We start from the raw sequence: 20775 nt of genomic DNA, 5'->3' as shown, positions 1-20775 counted from the left end.
GATAGATGTTATTATTTTTAATAACTTTTTAAAAATAACTTTTAATAACTTTAAATATTATATTTAATAACTTTTTAAAATAGAATTGTGAAGTTGGGACCCTCAAGGGTCATCTAGTCCGACCCGCTGCAATGCTGGAATCACAACTAAGGAATCCCTGACAGGCGCCCCCGACCTTTGTTTAGAAACCCCCACAATGCTGCCTGCACGCCTGCGTCCTTGAACCCTGTTGCCCCAGGTGTTGTGGGACTAAAATCCCCATCGTCCCCAGCCAGCATGACCAATGGTCAGAGCAATGGTGAGGCATCAGATCAAGGCCTGCATTTTAAAATGAGCTTTAAAAATATATTTGCAAATGTTTGTATGTTTTATGCCAGGCATAAAGCAGCTGGCTGGGTGCTTTGGCAGATGTTTGTCTTCCTGCTCAGAGGCCCCTCTGATTTATAGCAGTAGCAGGAGACACGCTTCTCAAAGTTGTAAAAGGAAAATTACAGGCTGGGGGCAAAGGTTACAGTGACCCTACATATTACAGAATACAATCAAGCTGCAAAAACAAAATTAAGAGTTGGTAAATAGTGAGAGTTATTGTTTAACAGAAATACCATGTGCCTCTCATCAGACTCGAGCCACATCTTCCTAAGGTTAAAGGGCAAGAGCTAATAGCAACAGCAGCTGGCTTGAAAGGGGGGTGTAAATTTAAGGGGTTGCTTTTGGAAACTGTTTTTACTAAGTTCCTTTCCTTCTAAAAAGCTATATATGTTAATGTATGAAATATATTGGCTTAAATGTAATTATGCAAAGGATTTAGAAAGTAAGAAATGTTAGATTCTTATGTTAGATTCTTATTTCACTGATGGTGTGTGAGAAGGTGAACCCAATATCTCTGTTTAAGATAAAAAATTAAAACCATTAGCCATCTGTTTTGGAGTCAATAGGGCAATAGGGCAAAGATGATCTGATAATTAAGGTGCCTTGTCGAGGCAAATGTAAGATATATGGCTACTTGTCTGCCATTTATGGATAGAAGGAAATATAGCTCTTTGTCTCCCATAAAAGGTAATAGGAAATGGGTGTATCTTTTATGATTGGTTCTAGCAAACAGCCAATAGGAATTTCAACCAGGCTGATTGGACAGAGGCAGCCAAAGGAGGAGCAAGGGGGCTGGGCTGAGGGAATATAAGTGCTGGCCATCAGGGCTGGAGGGGCAGAGCTTTGGTAACCATATACCACTGTGTCTCTCATTTATTTGTCTGACAAATAAATTATTATTTTAATTTCTCTATTGCTGCGTTGAATATTTCATTCCAGTGAAGCGTTAACCACAAGCAGGGTGCTACAATGGGAGTTCGACTCCAACCACATCTGGGGACTCGAGGCTGGAGAGCAATGGAGTCTGCACTGGCTGGCAGCAGCTCTCTGGGGTCCAGGCAGGACTCTCTCCCAGGGATCAGACCTGGGACCTTCTGCCTCGCTGCCACTGAGCTAGGGCCCTTCTGGATCAATGGGGCTGGACTCCCTTCCGTCAGACCTCCAAGAGTGAGGGGTCTGCAACCCAGGAAGCCCCCTGCTCACATCTTGCCTCTGCCATGAACTCAGACTCACAGGGCCTTGGGAGGGATCACCTTTTCTCAGCTGGCAGCTCCCATCTGCTAAGGTGAGGCTAAGAAGGCATTCTGCATTCTCATTTTGTATTTTCCTGATGTGAACTGTCCTGGGATCTTCAAATGAAGGGCAGTATACATAAGTGAGAGATTTCACTTTCTTGGGCTCCATGATCACTGCAGATGGTGACAGCAGTCACGAAATTAAAAGACGCCTGCTTCTTGGGAGAAAAGCAATGACAAACCTAGACAGCATCTTAAAAAGCAGAGACATCACCTTGCCAACAAAGGTCCGTATAGTTAAAGCCATGGTTTTCCCAGTAGTGATGTATGGAAGTGAGAGCTGGACCATAAAGAAGGCTGATAGCCGAAGAATGGATGCTTTTGAATTCTGGTGCTGGAGGAGACTCTTGAGAGTCCCATGGACTGCAAGAAGATCAAACCTATCCATTCTGGAGGAAATCAGCCCTGAGTGCTCACGGGAAGGACAGATCCTGAAGCTGAGGCTCCAAGACTTTGGCCACCTCATGAGAAGAGAAGACTCCCTGGAAAAGACCCTGATGCTGGGAAAGATGGAGGGCACAAGGAGAAGGGGACGACAGAGGACGAGATGGTGGGACAGTGTTCTCGAAGCTACCAACATGAATTTGACTAAACTGCGGGAGGCAGTGGAAGACAAAAGTGCCTGGCGTGCTGTGGTCCAGGGGGTCACGAAGAGGCGGACAGAACTAAACAACAACATACATAATAATTGAATAATTAAATTAATAACAATGATGGTAATGATTATGTCTGGATGGAGAACCTGCAAACCCAGAAGTAGTCCAGGCTGATTTCTGTTGAAGAAATGTGGCCTGGCACTGACATACACAACATCAGTGCTAAGTATTCTCACGACCAACCTTTGTGCTATGCAGCATTCTTCAGCAGGAAGGCAACTGTGGGCTTCGTAAGAACGCTGGCTTTCATGCGAAGGATATTTATCATACAGTGGTAGCTTATATCTCAAACGCCTTGGTACTTAAACAACTTGGGACCCAAACACTACAAACCCGGAAGTAAGTGTTCCAGTTTGTGAAGTTTTTTTGGAAGCCGAACATGCTCCTTTTTGAGAGTTACGCTGACAATTTGAGTGTTACGCTGAGGTCTGCTTGATTTTGCTATTTATTTTGCGGTTTTGTTTTTGCGGCTTTCTTGTTTTGTTCTTGTGACTGTGTGAAACCCAGTTCAGCTACGGATTGATTGTGTGACTGCAGTACAGTGTTTATTGCTTCCATTTTATGAATCAATGTTCTCATTAGATAGCAAAAATCATGTTAAATTGCTGTTTTAGGGGTTGTTTTTAAAATAAGGTTACCAGACGTCCCCGTTTCCTGGGGACAGTCCCCGGATTTACCAATCAGTCCCCTGGCAAAATCCATTGAAGTTGAAAAGTGTCCCCAGATTTTCATTGAAAAAAATCTGGTAACCTTCTTTTAAAAGTCTGGAACAAATTAATCCATTTTGCATTACTTTCTATGGGAAAGCGCGCCTTGGTTTTGGAACGCTTTGCTTTTGGAACGGACTTCCGGAACGGATTAAGTTTGAGAACCAAGGCACCACTGTATTGGGATGAAGGCTGCCTGTGCACAGACTTTTAGCGCCACCGTACAGATAAACGTGACCCACGGGAGTGACCCAGGTTATTGGGAATCTGTATGAAGAATGCTGTGTAACCCGGAAGCTCACATCCCCTCATTGCTGTATTTCCTCCTGTTAAAAAGAGGTCCTTCTGACATTTCCGTGGTGGGATTGGGGGCATTCCCATTAATTCAGAGATGGGGAACCTACAGCCCTCCAGATGTTGCTGGATTCTACAACTCCCATCAGTCCCACAACATTTGACCACGGAAGGAGCTGTTGGGAATTGCAGTCCATTGCATCTGCAAGGCCCCCCCCCAAGGTAATAATAATAAATTATTATTTCTACCGTGCCCATCTGGCTGGGTCTCCCCAGCCACTCTGGGTGGCTTCCAACAGGTTAAAAATACATTAAAACGTCAGTCGTTAAAAACTTCCCAAAACAGGGCTGCTTTCAGATGTCTTCTAAAATTCAGGCAGTTGTTTATTTTCTTGACATCTGATGGGAGGGTGTTCCATAGGGCGGATGCCACTACCGAGAAGGCCCTCTGTTTGGTTCCCTGTAACTTGGCTTCTCGCAGGGAGGGAACCACCAGAAGGCCCTCGGAGCTGGACCTCAGTGTCCGGGCAGAACGATGGGGGTGGAGACGCTCCTTCAGGTGTACAGGACTGAGGCCGTTTAGGGCTTTAAAGGTCAGCACCAACACTTTGAATTGTGCTCGGAAATGTACTGGGAGCCAATGTAGATCTTTCAGGACCAGTGTTATATGGTCTCGGCGGCTGCTCCCAGTCACCAGTCTAGCTGCCGCATTCTGGATTAGTCTGGAGAGACAGTATCCGGGCAGGTAGGGTCTCATCCTGCGTACCAGATGGGAGCTGGTAGACAGCCGCCCTGGACACAGAATTAACCTGCGCCTCCATGGACAGCTGTGAGTCCAGAATGACTCCCAGGCTGCACACCTGGTCCTTCAGGGGCACAGTGACCCCATTCAGGACCAGGGAGTCCCCCACACCCGCTCTCCCCGTCCCCCCAAAACAGTACTTCTGTCTTGTCAGGATTCAACCTTAATCTGTTAGTCACCATCCATCCTCCAACTGTCTCCAGGTGGCTTTAATTCAACTGGTTTTGGGAAGAAAGCACGAGGCCACGTGTGTTGGTATTAAAGGGTTAAGAAGCTCTAATCAGGACGCTCTAATCACTGAGCAGCTGGAGGTCGTTAGGCTTCCAGGAATGTGAGTTTGTATAAATAGTCAACTCACTTGTGTGTTTGCCTCCTCCTTCCCCCTTCTCTTTTCTTTTGGGGCGTGTTTGCTGAAATGTGTGATTCTTCACCAGGGTTTTTTGTTTTGTGTAAATAAACCTTTTATTTGAGTTCCAAACCGCTTGCTCCAAGATTCCTTTATTGAAAAGATGCTGACTCTCCAGCCCTTCTTGAGCCGCTGTGCGAAATGCTCTGCTGTAATGGGACATTGTGGCATCGGAAGCGCACTGGACATTTGATTAGCATTAAACTAATTAAAGTTTAATGGGACAACATGGCCACAGTCAACACACTGCAAGGAGTTGTGTTTTTAAAATTAACATCTACCGCTTTATTCGTTTTAAAAGAGTATACAATTAGGAAACCGCTTGAAAACGAAACTGGCTTGTGTCTAAAACAGGGCACCAAGGAAGGGCAGTGTTACTACCTGGCATTATTTTCTTAAAGTTAGCATTAGGAGTTTAGGCTGTGGTCTCCTTGTCCACAAGTCTTGCACACACGCACACACAAACGACCCGATCCCATAGCCTGCCCTGGGTATAAATAATGCCGAATTAAGCAAATAGATGCAGAGCAGCTTTCCCCCCTTGTTCCGTTTGCATGCGGTGCTGCAGAAGCCGAAGGTAAAAAGTTGAAGGAGGCTTTGAGGACAGAGGTAGGACAATGGGACTTGGAAGTCGGGCGAGAGGAACAGGTCACCATGCAAGACCGGCCAGCAGCTCCTCCTCCTCCGCGTGGATTTTGAACCTCGTGCAGAGACGACACACACATCTTCGGATCGTGTCTCGCCAGGAAGGAGGACTAGCCACCTGCTTATTTTCTAAAAAAATTAAGCTGCAATCCTAAAAGGGGGGAAAACAAACCAAAAGAATCTTGCCTGCTTCTGCGCGGAATTTCCCCCAAAGTCACGACAAGACAGGCCTGCTTCTAATTATTTTAAAAATCTATCATGCTGTGTCAGTTGTGGGTGAGAGTCCTTTTTCTCGCTCCCTCGCTCTCTGTCCACAGGCACATCCCTGCCCCAAATTCTGCCAAGGCCTGTTCGTGGAAACCGTCCGCCTGCAAAGAAGCAGCAAAGGTCCGGATTTTTTATTTTATTTTTAGAGCTCAGGCAGGCTTTTGTTGGCAGCAGGGCCTCTGCAGTCCCTCGACTCTCGTAGTTAATCTGCGGAACTCCCTCCCTCAGGGGACGGCGACGGTCGCCAACCTAGACGGCTTTAAAAGGGGATTAGACAAATTCTTGGAGGAGGAGGAGAGAGCCAGGATGGTTCTGCTGTACCTCCACTGCCGGAGCCTCTCTCCCCAAGCATTTAGTGGCCATCACTGCCGGAAATGGCAGGAGAGCTTCTTATGGAGGTCTATTATGACAGCAGAACCTCCACGCCCAGGGGCAGTCTACCTCTGCATAACCAGATACAGTGGTACCTCGGGTTAAGTACTTAATTCGTTCCGGAGGTCCGTACTTAACCTGAAACTGTTCTTAACCTGAAGCACCACTTTAGCTAATGGGGCCTCCTGCTGCTGCCGCTGCAAGATTTCTGTTCTCATCCTGAAGCAAAGTTCTTAACCCAAGGTACTATTTCTGGGTTAGCGGAGTCTGTAACGTGAACCATCTGTAATCCGAGGTACCACTGTAATGGGGGACAGCAGTTGGAGGGAGTTGCTGCCCCCTGGTCCTCCTTGCTGGTTCCCCTCTGGGGCATCTGGTCAGCCGCTGTCAGAAGGGGATTCTGGGCTAGATGGGCGGTTGGCCTGATCCAGTAGGCTTCTCTTATCTTCTAACGTTCCCAAGTCTTCCGCTCTCGTTCTCAGTCTGCTTGCTGCCCCTGCTGGAGACACCGAGCAAAGGAAGCCCCCCAATTCGAACTCAGCCCACAGGACCAAAGCCGAGAGCCGCCCCTTCCCCAGAGTCAGATCCGTTTCAGTGGAGATATCGGGGACTGAGGCTGCAGATCCTGCGCCCCACCTGGGGACCCCTGCTCCCTTTTAAGCCACGCGCTCCCTTCTCCGTCAGAAAGAAGAGTGTGTCGCCAGACACGTCCCCAGCAGCCTCTCCAGGACAGCAGGAAAATACTCCCAGGAGGCCAGACCCATGGCGACTCTCTTTCCAGAAAAGAAAGTCTGGGGTCCTTCCTGCCTTGTTCGATTTCTCAGGACGGGGCAACGTTTGCCAAAGCAAAATTCCGAAGTTAAGGCAGGGTGGGGGCAGCGAGAGGAGAGGACATCTTTCTGGTGGGAAATCTGCAGACTCACCAAGGGACGGAAGGGCACCGCAGCCTTTGCCCAGTTCACGCGGCCGCAGGAAAACGTGGTTGTGTCGTAGATCTGGAGTGTTGGGACACCAGCCCAACCCTGCTGCGGTGCAGGAACTGCACCAAATAGAAACATGGGTGCACCGTAGAACCGTAGTGTTGGAAGGGGCACCCCGGAGGTCATCCAGCCCAACCCCGCTGCGATGCAGGAACGATTCCCGGGCAGGCAGGGAGGGCGGAGGGCCAAGAGGCAGCGGCCAGCCCAGCTATGGAGGAGCAGGCCCCAGAGGCCTAGTTTGGCGGAGGCGGTGGGGGCGGCTGGATCTGCCTCACCACATACCCCTGTCGGAGGCTGACGCCCGTCTCTCCCGGGGCGGCCACGTTCCTGTGGCTCCTCTGGTGGGCGCGCATGTTGGAGCCCTGGCTGAAGACCCTGGGGCAGAGCGGGCAGGCGTAGGGCTTCTCCCCCGTGTGCAGGCGCTCGTGAGACACCAGGTTGGACTTCTGCGAGAAGCGCTTGGGGCAGCGGCTGCAGGCGTAGGGCTTCTCGCCCGTGTGGATGCGGATGTGCGCCACCAGGTAGGGCTTGCAGCGGAACTGCTTGGCGCAGACGGGGCACACAAAGGGGCGCTCAGCCATTGCTGCGGGAGGGGGCGGCAGCACGCTGGGCAGCGGCGGCAGAGGGGTGTCGCCCTGCGCGCAGGCCAGGCGGGCATCGGTCGGCACCGGTGGCACTGGCGGCAGCGGCAGGGGCCGGCGAAAGGCGTCCAACCCGAGGGCGTCTGCCGCGGTGCGTGGGTTCTGGAAGGCGTCTCCTCCATCGAAGGCGTCCAGCGGGTGGCTGGGCGGCAGGGGCTCCCTGGTGTGGATCTTCTGGTGGGAGATGAGGTTGGGCTTGTGGCGGAAGCTCTTGCCGCACTGGGCGCACACGTAGGGCTTCTCGCCGGTGTGGATGTGCTGGTGTGACGCCAGGTAGGCCTTGCTGCCGAAGGACTTGCCACACTCCTGGCACTGGTAGCGGCGCTCGCCCGTGTGCACCTGCCGGTGCGCCAGCAGGTTGGGCTTGTGGCGGAAGCTCTTGCCGCACTGGGCGCAGGCGTAAGGCCGGTCGCCTGACAGCTGCGCCAGGGCCCCCGCTTTGGGCACGGAGCCGGCGATGCCCTCGGCCGCCATGTGCGCCATCTGGTGCGTTACCAGCTCCTCCCAGCCGTGGAAGCTCCAGCCGCACTGGTCGCAGATGAACTCCCCGTTGCCGGGCAGGCCGGGCGCCTGGTGGCCGGGCAAGGGCTGGGGGCCGTAGCCCAGTGACCAGGGGTTGAAGCCATGCGTCAGAGGAGACTGCTGGTGCAGCGCCATCTCCGGCCAGAAGGGCAGGGTGCCCTCGCCCTGGCTGCAGGGGAAAGGGCTGGGGCTGGCACCCGGCTGGCCTTCCTGGGGCACGGCAAGCTCTGGCGCCTGGGGGGCCCTTCCTGCACTCTGGGGGCCCGGCCGGGGCCACTTGCGGACGTGCAGGCGCCGGTGGGCGGTCAGCGCCAGGCGGCCCAGGAAACGGCGCTGGCACTTGGGGCACTTGAAAGGCTTCTCCCGCTTGGGGGTCTTCGACCGGTCTGCAGGGGCCCGGCCGGCCCCCGAGGGCCCCCGCGTGGCCTGCGACGCCCCTCTCTTGGGGCCCTTCTTGGCAGCCCGAGGGCGGGGGGTCTTTGCCGAGTCTGGACCGGGTCCCTCGGAGGCCACTGGGGTGTCCGGCGCCTTTTGGGGCTGCGTCTCGATCACGTCAGCTGCAGGAAGGAAACAGAAGAGAGGGGAAATGTGGGCATTAATCTGGACACCTCCAAAGGGGACACTTACATCGTTCCATCTCCTGGTCTTCTCTAAAAGCAGAAGGCAGACCCTCCAGGTGCCCCTGTTTTCCAGGGACATTCCTGAGTTTCTCATTTGATCACGGAATATCCCGCTTTGTCTTAAAAGGTAAAGGTAAAGGAACCCCTGACCATTAGGTCCAGTTGTAGCCGACTCTGGTGTTGCGGCGCTCATTTCGCATTACTGGCTGAGGGAGCCGGCGTACAGCTTCTGGGTCATGTGGCCAGCATGACTAAGCCGCTTCTGGTGAACCAGAGCAGCGCACGGAAACGCCGTTTACCTTCCTGCCAGAGCGGTACCTATTTATCTACTTGCACTTTGACATGCTTTCGAACTGCTAGGTTGGCAGGAGCAGGGACTGAGCAAGGGGAGCTCACCCCGTCGCGGGGATTCGAACCGCCGACCTTCTGATCGGCAAGCCCAAGAGGCTCTGTGGTTTATGCCTTATTGAATCCATCCAAAACTATAATTCAGAAACAATGGGAATGCTTAAATGAATATTTATACAAGCAGGGCTCAAGGTTGTGCTTAGACTAACCTTGTGAAAAATATAGAGAACATAAAGATTTGACTGATTATGAAAGAAACCAAGGAAGGGAAATGATTTAAGAACAGATGCAAAGGCAAGCAAGATAACTAGGAGACGTGCGGTGAATGCGGTGGAAGTCTTTTATCATATTTTAACTAGGATGTATAAATTGTAACGTTTGAAGCATGAATTTGGTAATATTATTGGTTATGAAAAGATTTTTCCTTTTTCCTTTGTCTTTTGCCTTTTTTTAGTTTGCATTTTGGAAAACATGTATATAAATGTGTTTACAGTGTTATGTATTATTCTTTGTTTCCCTTTCTTTTTCTTTTCTTGTAAAATTCTATAATTTTTTTTTTTTTAAAAAAGAGGCTCTGTGGTTTAGAGCACAGCCCCGGGCGTCCCTATTTTCATTGGAGAAATGTTGGAGGGTATGGAGTTATCCGACCCCCAAGCCAAGGAGATAAGGAAAGTATACAGCATTTAGAAGACATTTTAAGTCAGCCCTGTACAGGGAAGTTTTTAAATGTTTAATGCATTATTATGTTTTTATATGTGTTGGAAGCCGCCCAGGGTGGCTTGCGCAACCCAGGCAGATGGGCGGGGTACAAATAATGACATTGTTGTTGTTGTTGAGTAGGACAGCCCTACATTGAGTAGGAATGTAGGAGGGGATAAGAAGGGGAGCTCTTTAGCTGGATCAGGCCCAAGAAGGGGACCCATGCCCTGGAAGCCACAGGGGGATTGGCATGGGTGTAGCTAGGATTTTTGTCATAATAATAATAATAATAATAATAATAATAATAATAATAATAATAATTATTTATTATCTATACCCCACCCATCTGGCTTAGTTTCCCCAGCCACACTGGGTGGCTCCCGACAGAATGAAAAGCACATTAAAACACCAAACATTAAAAACTTCCCTAAACAGGGCTGCCTTCAGATGTCGTCCAAAAGTCAGATAGTTGTTTATTTCCTTGACATCTGATGGGAGGGCGTTCCACAGGGCGGGCAGGCCCTCAGCCTGGTTAGGAGGACAGAACCTCATTTTGCTATGTATTTTTATTGATTTTTATTGATGGGGGGGCAGCTGCCCATGGGGAGCGGTGCAGCAGTAAAACTGCCAGCACATTTGCAAAGCTAAGCAGGCTCTGGCCTGGTTTCAAATTGGATAGGGAACCATGTGCTGAGATTGCTGCTTTGCAGGACCAGAGAACCCTCAGTCTCTCTCCCAGATCGACAGTTCTATTATTCTATGGGGTGCTCATGACAGATAAAATAAAGTCCTCCTTCACACAGCGCAGCGTTAATCTGCGGAACTCGCCGCCACAGGATGCAGGGATGGCCGCCAACCCTGATGGCTTTAAAAGCGGGTGAGACAAATTCATGGAGGACAATAAAGTCATTGATGGCTCTTAGCCAGGACGGCTCTGCTCTGCCTCCGCATCTGGGGAGAGCGGGTCCTGGGTTCAAATCCTGCTGGTTCCCCCCAGGCATCTGCTTGTCCACTCTGAGAACAGGGGGCTGGACTAGGTGGGCCATTGGCTCAATCCTGCAGGCGCCTCTTATGTTCTTAAACTCACAAACCGGACCTGAGCGGAACAGCAGCGCCTTCCCCACTTGTGAATCGCAGTCACCATTATTCAGGAAGCAATATTTGGCCCCTGGGGCTACCAGGAGACATCGATCGCCCTCTCCCCCATGAATTAACCCCACCCTATTTTAAAACCACCCAAGGGGGTGCCGTCACTACGTCTTGTGGGGAGGGAATTTCAAATTTTAGCTAAGCGCTGAGTGTAGAAAAAAAGTCCTTTCTTTTGGTCTGCCCTGAATCTTGCAACATTCAGTTTGCACTGCCTGTCCCAAGTGTTGCTACGATTGCAGAATAACTCTTCTCTGTCCCCTTTATTCATGCTGTGCATAAGTTTATACATCTCTCTCAGGTTCAGGGCTGGTGCTTTCTTTAGGGCAGGCACCCCCAAACTCGGCCCTCCAGATGTTTTGGGACTACAACTCCCATCACCCCTCGCTAACGGGACCAGGGATGATGGGAATTGTAGTCCCAAAACATCTGGAGGGCCGGGTTTTGCAATGCCTGCTTTAGCGCAACTGGGCAGCTGCAGAGGGGTGCCGTTTTATGCAGATTAACTTCTGTTATATCTTACAAATTCCCGATAATGCATAGCAAGCACGTACTTTACCCCCTGAGCTGCAATGGGGCAGCCTGCCCTGATTCCTTGCTAGAGCCCTCCCTGCCCCCCTCTTAAAATCATCCTTCTTAGAATTCTTAGTGCTGCGGAGTTGGAAGGGACCCCAAGGGTCATCTAGTCCAACCCCCTGGAATGCAAGAATCTTTTCGCCCAACATGGGGCTCGAACCCACAACCCTGAGATTAGGAGTCTCATGCTCTTACCTGGGGAGTCGGCGTTTCCCGCAGAGGGTGGGGGGTCTGCAGCAGGGTGGGGCGCCTCTCCCCGCGCCAGCCGGGAGAGCAATTCAGGGATAGAGAGCAGGCATTCTGCAAAGGACAGAAGCAGAGGCGGGGGGTTAGTTGAGGGGGGTAGAAGAACATAAAAGAGGCCCCCCCTCCACAACGGCCAGGCAGCACCTGAGGGCAGCAATGTTCTCCAACTGCTGTTCCCCCATTATCTGGTTATTCGGGGGTAGACTGCTCCTGTATATGAAAGTTCTGCTATCGTAATAAGACCTCCATTAGAAGAACCCTCCTGGATCAGGGCCTCCCAGAAACCCCCCAGCCAGATGGGAGCATAAGAGCAATTCTCCCCTCCTGGGGTTTCCCACCAGCTGGAACTCAGAAGCATCTCTGTCTCCTGCTGTGAAGGCAGAGCGCAGCCATCCTGGCTGGTAGAGAATAATAATTTATTATTTATACTCTGCCCATCTGGCTGAGTCTCCCCAGCCACTCTGGGCGGCTTCCAACTGAATATTAAAAACTATACAGCATTAAATATTAAAAACTTCCCTAAACAGGGCTGCCTTCAGATGTCTTTTAAAGAGAAAATAGCTGCTTATTTCCTTCACATCTGAAGGGAGGGCGTTCCACAGGGCAGGCGCCACCACCGAGAAGGCCCTCTGCCTGGTTCCCTGTAACCTCACATCTCGCAATGAGGGAACCACCAGAAGGCCCTCGGAGCTGGACGATGGGGGTGGAGACGCTCCTTCAGGTCTACTGGGCCTTTGAGGCCATTTAGGGCTTTAAAGGTCAACACCAACACTCTGAATTGTGCTCGGAAACGTACTGGGAGCCAATGCAGATCTCTCAGGACCGGTGTTATGTGGTCCCAGCGGCCACTCCATCGCCCGCTCCTCCTCCATGAATTTGCCTAATCCCCTTTTAAAGCCATCTAGCTTGGTGGCCATCCCTGTGGCAGGGAGTTCCATAGTTTAACTCTGTGCTGTGTGAAGAAGGCCTTTGAAAACCTCTCCTGAATCTCCCAACCTTCAGCTCCCCTGGATGCCCCCGAGTTCTGGCTTCAGGAGAGAGGAGGGAAAACTTCACCCCTCTTCTGTCGCGTCTGCTCTTCCTCACCCTTTCCCTAAACTAGAAAGTCCCATCTAGCACAGTATTGTCTGCAGTGGCTTCCAGCAGCTCCTCTGTGCTTTCAGGCAAGGAGCCTTCCCAGCCCTAACTGGGGAAAGGATGGAAGCCGGGACCTTCTGAGCTGCAGCCCTTCCTATTGAAATGAGCAAGGTTCTAAGACCTCATGTCTCTGAATCCCTGACCTCTGCTTAAAAACCTCCCAAGAAGGAGAGCCTGCCACCCTTCCCTGGGAGTCTGTTCCCCCGTCGAACAGCTCTTTCTGTCCGGACGTCAAAGAAATGGAAGGGACCCCAGGGGTCATCTAGTCCAACCCCCTTGCAAAGCAGGAATCGCCACGTCTAAGGTCGGTAGTTTGCGCCCACCCAGGGCTGGCTGTGGGCAGGACTCCTGCATTGCATTTGGGGTTGGACTAGATATACGCTGAGGGTCCCTTCCAACTCCACAATTCTGTGATTCTATCTCTAGCATTTTCCCTTCTTCGTGTTCACTCTCCTTTTGGGCCATTTGAACCCTCTCTCTTTCTTTCTCTCTCTCTCTCTCTGGCCAGCTTCCCCCCCCCAAAAAAAACAGTATATACGTCGACTTTACCCAGCGAGGAGACCAGCTCGTAATTCTCTGCCATTACGTCTTGGTATAGCTCCTTCTGCCATTCTGCCAGCTGTGCCCACTCCTCACGCGAGAAATAGACCACCACGTCCTCAAAGGCCACGGGCACCTGCAACGAGGAGAAGCCCCCTCTCTCAGCACCGCAGGATCCGGCCCTGTTTCGGGAAGACCGCCGCCACCACCGAATCCCATACTGGAGGAAGGACTGCGTATTTCGGGGGCCGCAGAAGCCACCGATTGCGGCCCTTTCTCGCCCAAGGACAGCCTGCCTGTGAAACGGGTTTCCTAGCCCTTCCTGGGGACGGGGTCTGGGGCGTTCTGCATGCAGGGCAACTGTCCTGCCACAGAGCCACTTCTCCTGCACGGAGACAGGCCCTGGGAGCATCGCCTAAGCTCAGCACTGTCTCTCTCCCCCTCTCTTTTTTTTGGGGGGGGGCGTTTTGGGCCAGGGGGTGGGCATTTCCAGTCCTACCTGGCGATGCCATCGGGGAGGGAGCCTTCTGCATAGAAAGCGTAGCTCTGCCACAAAGCCCGGTCCCCATCACCCGGCAGGTGTGTGGCACGCAAGTGGCCCGCCGGGACCTCCTTGACCTTGTGGACAAACAAAAGGTGTCTGTGGCTGCTGCAGGGCGGGGGGCACACCTGTCACAGGGCCACGGCGACGGGAGGGGGGCTTTCAAAGCCTTTCCCAATATTTCTCTGCTATTTCCCCAGCTGATTTTTCCCCCCTGGTGGTGTCCCTTTCTCAGACCATCAACCATAATATTCGAGCAGACCCTGCACTGGGCTTTGGGGAATTAACTCTGACCATTTGGGGGGGCTTAGTTTCTGATATTTGGGGGGAGAAATATGCCAGGAAGACCCCTCTGCCTCGTTTTCCCAGCTCCCTCCCCTGCCCTGGCCTGCCTGCAGCTTATGGCACCGTCAAGCACCCGATTCCTTCGAAGATGGTGGCGTGGGTCGGTGGGAGGGGGGTGGTCTTTACCCAAAAGGGAAATGAAACCCGTGGTTTTGGGGTGCAGCCTCCTAGCCTGGGAGTGAGAAATAAGGGGGTCTCCGCTTCCGAACCGCCCCGTTGGGTCTCCTTTCACCCGAACGCAGATCCATCCATCACCCGGGAAGTTTGACGGGAAGATCGGGGTCCCGGGGGCCGCATTTGCGCCCCTCTCCGGAGCACCCTAAATCGGGGGCCGAGCAGCGCAGCTGGGGGGTCATTTCCAGCTCTGCTCCCGGTGCCAAAAGCGCATTGAGGCGGGTGTTTCCTCCGTAGGCAAAGCAGGAAGTCTGTGGGGTGGGGGGGTCCCCCCCCTTGCGTGCCTTTTAAGAAACCCCATAGAGCTGCGGGTGGGGGGCTGGCAGCGGCTCAAGACGCACGGAGAGGGGGGCCCCTTTCCTTTCGCTGTAATTTGATCTTCTCCCTGCAGAGGAGGCGCATTCGGATCCTGCAACCCCCACCCCCCCACCCCCGAGCCCCTATTGCAGGAGGGTCCTTGTTGTGAGGTTGGGGGGGGGAGAGATCAGAGCCCCCCCCCCAGATGCGGAGGTCTTTCCAGGGCCTACCTGTGCCAGGCTCCCTCCGGCCATCCTCCAGAGCTTCCTTTGCAGCCGCCGGGGCGGGAGGGGGGCGCCTTCTCCCCCTTCCTCCCCCTCCAAAGCCCCCCAGCTGTCAGGGAGGAGGGCGGGGCGGGGGGGGGCGCGGAGAGGCCAGCTGCGGTGCGCGCCCCGGTCCGGCTCTGCCCTCCGCCTGTCAGCTTTGCCGGCTGCTCTTTTGTTAGCCTTTGAAGATTTACGCTCCGGCGCTGCACGCTGGGAAGTGTAGTTCCTCCGCCCGCAGGAGAGGGCAGCCTCGCCTGCAACAGAAGGGGGGTGGCGGGGGGGGGATCCCAGGGATGGGGAGCCGGCGCGGACTCCCCAGAGGTGCGCCTGCGCCTGGGCGCAAAGGGAACCACCTCCGCTTCGTGCGCAAAGGAAACCTTCTCCGCCTCCGCTGCTTCGAATTGCTCAGCGCAGCCAGATGCAGAGAGAGAAAGAGAGAAAACTTTATTCGCATTAGCCAATGGCCACAACTACAGTAAAACATCACAGTATATGCAGAAAAGGAAATTTAATAATAATAATAATAATAATAATAATAATAATAATAATAATAATAATAATATTAATAATAATAATAATAATAATTTATTATTTGGCTGAAATGACTGGCAGAACCCGAGATCAGGGAAAAGAGACGGCGGAAGAAGATTGGAAGAAATTTAAGATCTATCTTAAGAGACATTGTAAAATTAATGAGTGTTAAAATTTTGCGGCTATAGAAGTAAGCGGATTACAGCTGTAAAGATTAGGTTAAAAGAAGAGAAAGGATTACAATTAGATTAAATTAAAGGTGAGGATTTGCGGAACTAAATATTTGAAATTGGAATGCAGAAAGGGGAGGTATGAGGAGGTCGGTGAAGTAAGGTTTAAGAGAATAAGGATTTGAAATTATACTTGTTTGTCTTTGTGTGTGTTTGCTTGTATTTTATAATTTGTGAAAACTCAATAAATACCTTTTAAAATAATAATAATAATAATAATTTATTATTTATACCACGCCCATCTGGCTGAGTTTCCCCAGCCACTCTGGGTGGCTCCCAATCAAGTCTTAAAAACAGTACAGCGTTAAATATTAAAAACGTCCCTGAACAGGGCTGCCTTCAGATGTCTTTTAAAGATAGGATAGCTGCTTATTCACATCTGAAGGGTTCCACAGGGTGGGCGCCACTACCAAGAAGGCCCTCTGTCTGGTAACTTGGCTTCCCGCAGGGGGGGAACCACCAGAAGGCCCTCGGAGCTGGACTTCAGTGTCCGGGCAGAACGATGGGGGTGGAGACGCTCCTTCAGGTATACAGAACTGAGGCCGTTTAGGGCTTTCAAGGTCAGCACCAACACTTTGAATTGTGCTCAGAAATGTACTGGCAGCCAATGTAGGTCTTTCAGGACTGGTGTTATGTGGTCTCTGCAGCCACTCTGTTACCAGTCTAGCTGCCGCATTCTGGATTAATTGCAGTTAATCTTCAAAGGTAGCCCCAAATTTGATATAAGAGCACAATTTAAAGTCCTGAATCAGCCACCAGTTAGTGGCCCTTATTCTGATTGCCCCTGCTAGGAACCTATACAGTGGTACCTCAGGTTACATATGCTTCAGGTTACAGACACTTCAGGTTACAGACTCCGCTAACCCAGAAATAGTACCTCGGGTTAAGAACTTTGCTTCAGGATGAGAACAGAAATCGTCTGGCGGCGCGGCAGCAGCAGGAGGCCCTATTAGCTAAAGTGGTGCTTCAGGTTAAGAACAGTTTCAGGTTAAGAAAGGACCTCTGGAATGAATTAAGTTCTTAACCCGATGTACCACTGTAATAGTATTATAATAATAATAATTTTTTATTTATACCTCGCCCTTCCCAGTTCAAAAACCGGGCCCAGGGCGGCTAACAACAAATTTAAAACACTTTAAAACAATTATAAAAGCAGCATAAAATACAGTATAAAAATATGAATAACAACAAAATTCCAAAATCAATTTAGGGGAAATAAGCATTAGATAATCCCCAGGGCTAGCTGGCTGAATTAGTCCTATTTGGGCCAGCGAGGAGGCCAGGGGAGAATTAGCTGTGGGGTCTCATAAAAGGGGAGGGGGAGGGAAAAGAAGGGAAATAAAAGATCAGGCTGGATTCAAATTAAAGGCCAGGCAGAATAGCTGTCTTACAGGCCCGACGGAATCCTGCAGGGCCCTAGTCTCGTGGGACAGAGCCTTCCACCAGGTCGGAGCCATCACTGAGAAGGCCCTGGTGGAGGATAGTCTGACTTCCATAGGGCCTGGGACCTCTAAACTATGGTTATTCATGGACCTTAAGGTCCTCTGCGGGGCAGACCAGGAGAGGCGGTCCCATATGCAGTATTACAGTATACGCAGAAAAGGAAATTTGATATAAAAGCACAATTCAAAGTCCTGAATCAGCTGTCAGTTAGTGGCCCTTATTCTGCTTGCCCCTGCTATGAACCTAGCAACCTTTGCTGTTATCTGCTCATTTTGATCTGATAGAAGAAAGGACATTGTGGCAGTGGCTGAGCGCCCTGGGATGGTTAGTACGAGTGGGGTGATGATCTCGTGTCTAAATGAATATTCTAAATTGTAAAACAGAAAATTTAATAAAAATTATTTTTAAAAGGGAAAAAAGAAAACTTGGTCTGGGCTCCATCAAATGAGGCATCCCAGTTGCTGCTCTGAGAAATAGGTGGTGGACAGGCAAGGAAGAGGCGACACAATTGAGGATTACGTTATGCATGGCATAAAGTGGGTAGTTTTTCACCCTCCCTCGTAATGTGGGAACTTGAGTCCAATGAAGCTGGAAGAGTCAGGAGAGGTAAAAGTTCTTCATGCAGCACATAAACTATAAACAGCACGGTCTTGTAGAAAGGTTGAAGCTTACTGGGAAATGATATATAAGGAATTGAAAAGGATGTTTAAAATAACTTTTGTTAAAAAAAACCCAGAAGCTTTTCTTTTGGGAATTCCAGGGAGAGAACTACCTAAACTTGTATAGAAATTTGTTTATGTCTGCTACTACAGCAGCAAGAATGTTGCTTGCCCCAAAATGGAAAGAAGTCCCAGCAAAGGAAGAATGGATACAAAAACTTATGGAATATGCAGAAATGGCGAAACTTACCGGAAGAATAAGAAGTCAAGATAACAAACTTTTTATAAAAGAATGGAAATGGTTTATTGAATATTTACAGATAAATTGTAAACAGATAAAAACACCAGCAGGATTATTGTTAACAACCTGCAGTTTTATAGGAGTATATAATTAAAATGGATGAATAAATGAGCAAATTAAGTTGATTTGGATATGCAGAAGGTATTAAAAATAAATTTAAGGAGCCACAGAAAGGGGAAAGGAAGTCAAATTTTGAAATGTTAAGGTGATTGTAAATTTGATGAAACATATTAATCTGAAAAGTATAATAAAAAACAAAAAACATGTAAACGGCGTTTCCATGCGCTCTGGATTCCGTCACAAATGTCCCGTTGCTCCAGAAGCGCTTTAGTCCTGCTGACCACGACCCAGAAAGCTGTCTGCGGACAAACGCCGCCTCCCTCGGCCTGAAAGTGAGATGAGCGCTGCAACCCCATAGTCGCCTTTGACTGGACTTACCATCCAGGGGTCCTTTACCTTACTATCTAGTTCAACTGTGGAACTCCCTCCCACAAGAGACAGTGAGGCCAATCAAGATGGCTTTAAAAATGAAGAGAGGGCTAGCGATGGTTCCTGGCCACAATGGCTATGCGCTGCCGCCACAGTCAGACGCAGCGATGCTTCTGAATCCCTGTTCCCAGGAAACCCCAGGAGGGGAGAATTGCTCTAGTGCTCAAATCCTGCTTGTGGCATCTGGTTGGCCACTGCGACGCCAGAAAAATGCTGGATTAGATGGGTATTTGGCTTTATCCAGCAAAGTTCAGGTCCCACATCAGAAGCCATAAATCACCAGGCCATAAATGCAGAGTGAAGCTGCCCCATGTAGCAGCCAGCCTTGGGGGGGGGGGGAGCATTGAAACACACCTTATTCACTTTATGAATCGATCGCTACACACATGGAGACACAGGAAGCATCGCTCCCATTTTAAAGCTTTTCTGCCTGTGGGAAGGATGCTTCAAATCAACGTTCAAGGGCTATTCTGATTCCCACGCAGAGATTAAATCTCAGTGGGGGGAAAGGAAACGCGATTTTCCTCTCGGTGGGCGGCCACTGAAAAGCTCCATCAGCCAAGCCAGCAGCAACATACCTCCCCAAAATGTAATCCGGGAAACCACCTCGGAAATAGCAGATCCAAAGGAAATTATTATTATTATTGTTGTTATTATTAAATCAAGGTCTCAGGAACTCCCAGGACTTTTCCGAGCTCATCCACCCAGATTCCTGGACTTGCATCTCTTGACATTTTCTTCCCAAGATGGGGCAGCCGCCTACGTCCATTAAGACCCCATTCTCTGCCTGGGTAGAATGTCCCATCTTCTTTCCAGCAGAGAGGCAATGTTGCCAAGTGGTTTGAGGGTCAGGCTAGGACCTGGGAGGGACCATGGTTCAAATCCCCCGTCGGGGATGAAGGTCGCAGAATGTGGACTCAGGCCATTCACCGATTCCCAGCCTAACTTACCTTGCAAGGGATTGTTAAAGGGATTCAAGGAGCAGGTGGAGAAGCACGTGCACCACTTGGAGCTCCTTAGAGAAAAAGGTGGGGTGTGAATGCAGTGAACAATTTCCTGGTAGACCCTCGTCTCCTATCGGAGCATTTGAGGCATGCAGATTACCCAGGCGCTGCCATACTTTGAGGGAAGTTGCACCTCGGTGTTCCTCAAAGCTCTTGGAGAAAGGGCCACCCTAGCCTAAAAATCAGTGGCCTCTTCTTTTTATGTTACGCCAAACAGCAAATAAGGTTTTTTCTGCTGCTCCGGGGGGGAGAACCCAAACCGATGGATTCGAAGAAAGGGAATTCTGACTGAACCTTAGGAAGAGCTGACATTAAGAGCTGTTTTGACAGTGGAAAGGACCCCCTCAGAAGGCGGTGGACTCTCCTTTATTAGGGGTTTTTTAAATAAGAGGTTGGATGATGATAATAATATAATAATTAATTACTTATACCCTACCCATCTGGCTAGGTTTCCCCAGCCACTCTGGGCGGTTCCCAACAAAATATTAAAAACACAGTAAAACATCAAATATTAAAAGCAGGGGGCTGCCTTCAGATGTCTTTTAAAAGTCAGATAGTTTTTATTTCCTTGACATCTGATGGGAGGGCGTTCCACAGGGTGGGCTCCACTACTGAGAAGGCCCTCTGCCTGGTTCCCTGTAGCTTTGCTTTTCTCAGGGAGGGAACTGCCAGAAGGCCCTTGGAGCTGGACCTCAGTGTCTGTGGGGCTGAAGGATGTGGGTGGAGAAGCTCCTTCAGGTCTACTGGGCCGAGGTCGTTTAGGGCTTTCAAGGTCAGCACCAACACTTTGAATTGTGCTCAGAAACGTATTGGGAGCCAATGTAGGTCTTTCAAGACCGGTGTTATGTGGTCTTGGCAGCTGCCCCCAGTCCTCTCTAGCTGCCGCAATCTGGATTAGTTGTAGTTTCCGGGTCACCTTCAAAGGTAGCCCCACATAGAGCACATTGCAGTAGTCCAAGCGAGAGATAACTAGAGCATGCACCACTCTGGTGAGACAGTCCGCGGGCAGGTAGGGTCTAATCCTGCGTACCAGATAGAGCTGGTAAACAGCTGCCCTGGACACAGAACTGACCTGCGCCTCCATGGACAGCTGCGAGTCCAGAATGACTCCCAGGCTGCGCACCTGGTCCTTCAGGGGCACAGTTCCATCTGTCAGGGATTCTTGAGCTGCGATTCCTGCATTGCAGGGGGTTGGACTAGATGACCCCCAGGTTCCCTGCCAACCCT

At 50.5% G+C, this 20775-nt stretch overlaps 1 protein-coding gene across 2 annotated transcripts; it reads right to left on the bottom strand.

Moving 5' to 3' along the window:
- Window positions 1-4790: 4790 nt before the first annotated feature.
- REPIN1 (replication initiator 1) lies at window positions 4791-15242 on the bottom strand. Of its 2 annotated transcripts, XM_083467021.1 has the most exons (5): window positions 14856-15140; window positions 13768-13886; window positions 13278-13404; window positions 11541-11645; window positions 4791-8513 (listed from the first exon to the last, which is right to left on the bottom strand). In XM_083467021.1, exons 3-5 carry the CDS (start codon window positions 13309-13311, stop codon window positions 7027-7029), a joined length of 1626 nt encoding a protein of 541 aa, XP_083323147.1. In that variant the 5' UTR covers window positions 13312-13404; window positions 13768-13886; window positions 14856-15140; the 3' UTR covers window positions 4791-7026. The 2 variants fall into 2 exon arrangements, with proteins under 2 accessions (XP_083323147.1, XP_083323146.1); XM_083467020.1 differs by lacking the exon at window positions 13768-13886 and having other exon boundaries at window positions 14856-15242.
- Window positions 15243-20775: the final 5533 nt, after the last annotated feature.

Source organism: Podarcis liolepis (assembly GCF_965112155.1).
Source record: "Podarcis liolepis genome assembly, chromosome: 12".
Taxonomy (NCBI): domain Eukaryota; kingdom Metazoa; phylum Chordata; class Lepidosauria; order Squamata; family Lacertidae; genus Podarcis; species Podarcis liolepis.
The sequence above is the reverse complement of the archived record's forward strand: the minus strand, read 5'-3'. Positions and strand labels throughout refer to the sequence as shown.

What these genes read in the sequence shown, in the direction of transcription:
- REPIN1 (XM_083467020.1), bottom strand. Translation starts at nt 14,879, where the DNA reads ATGGCCGGAGGGAGCCTGGCACAG. An exon ending in CCGGAGGGAGCCTGGCACAG is followed by an intron (nt 13,405 to 14,855) that starts GTAGGCCCTGGA and finishes TCCTCGTTGCAG; the next exon opens with GTGCCCGTGGCCTTTGAGGA. An exon ending in CGAGCTGGTCTCCTCGCTGG is followed by an intron (nt 11,646 to 13,277) that starts GTAAAGTCGACG and finishes TGTCCTTTGCAG; the next exon opens with AATGCCTGCTCTCTATCCCT.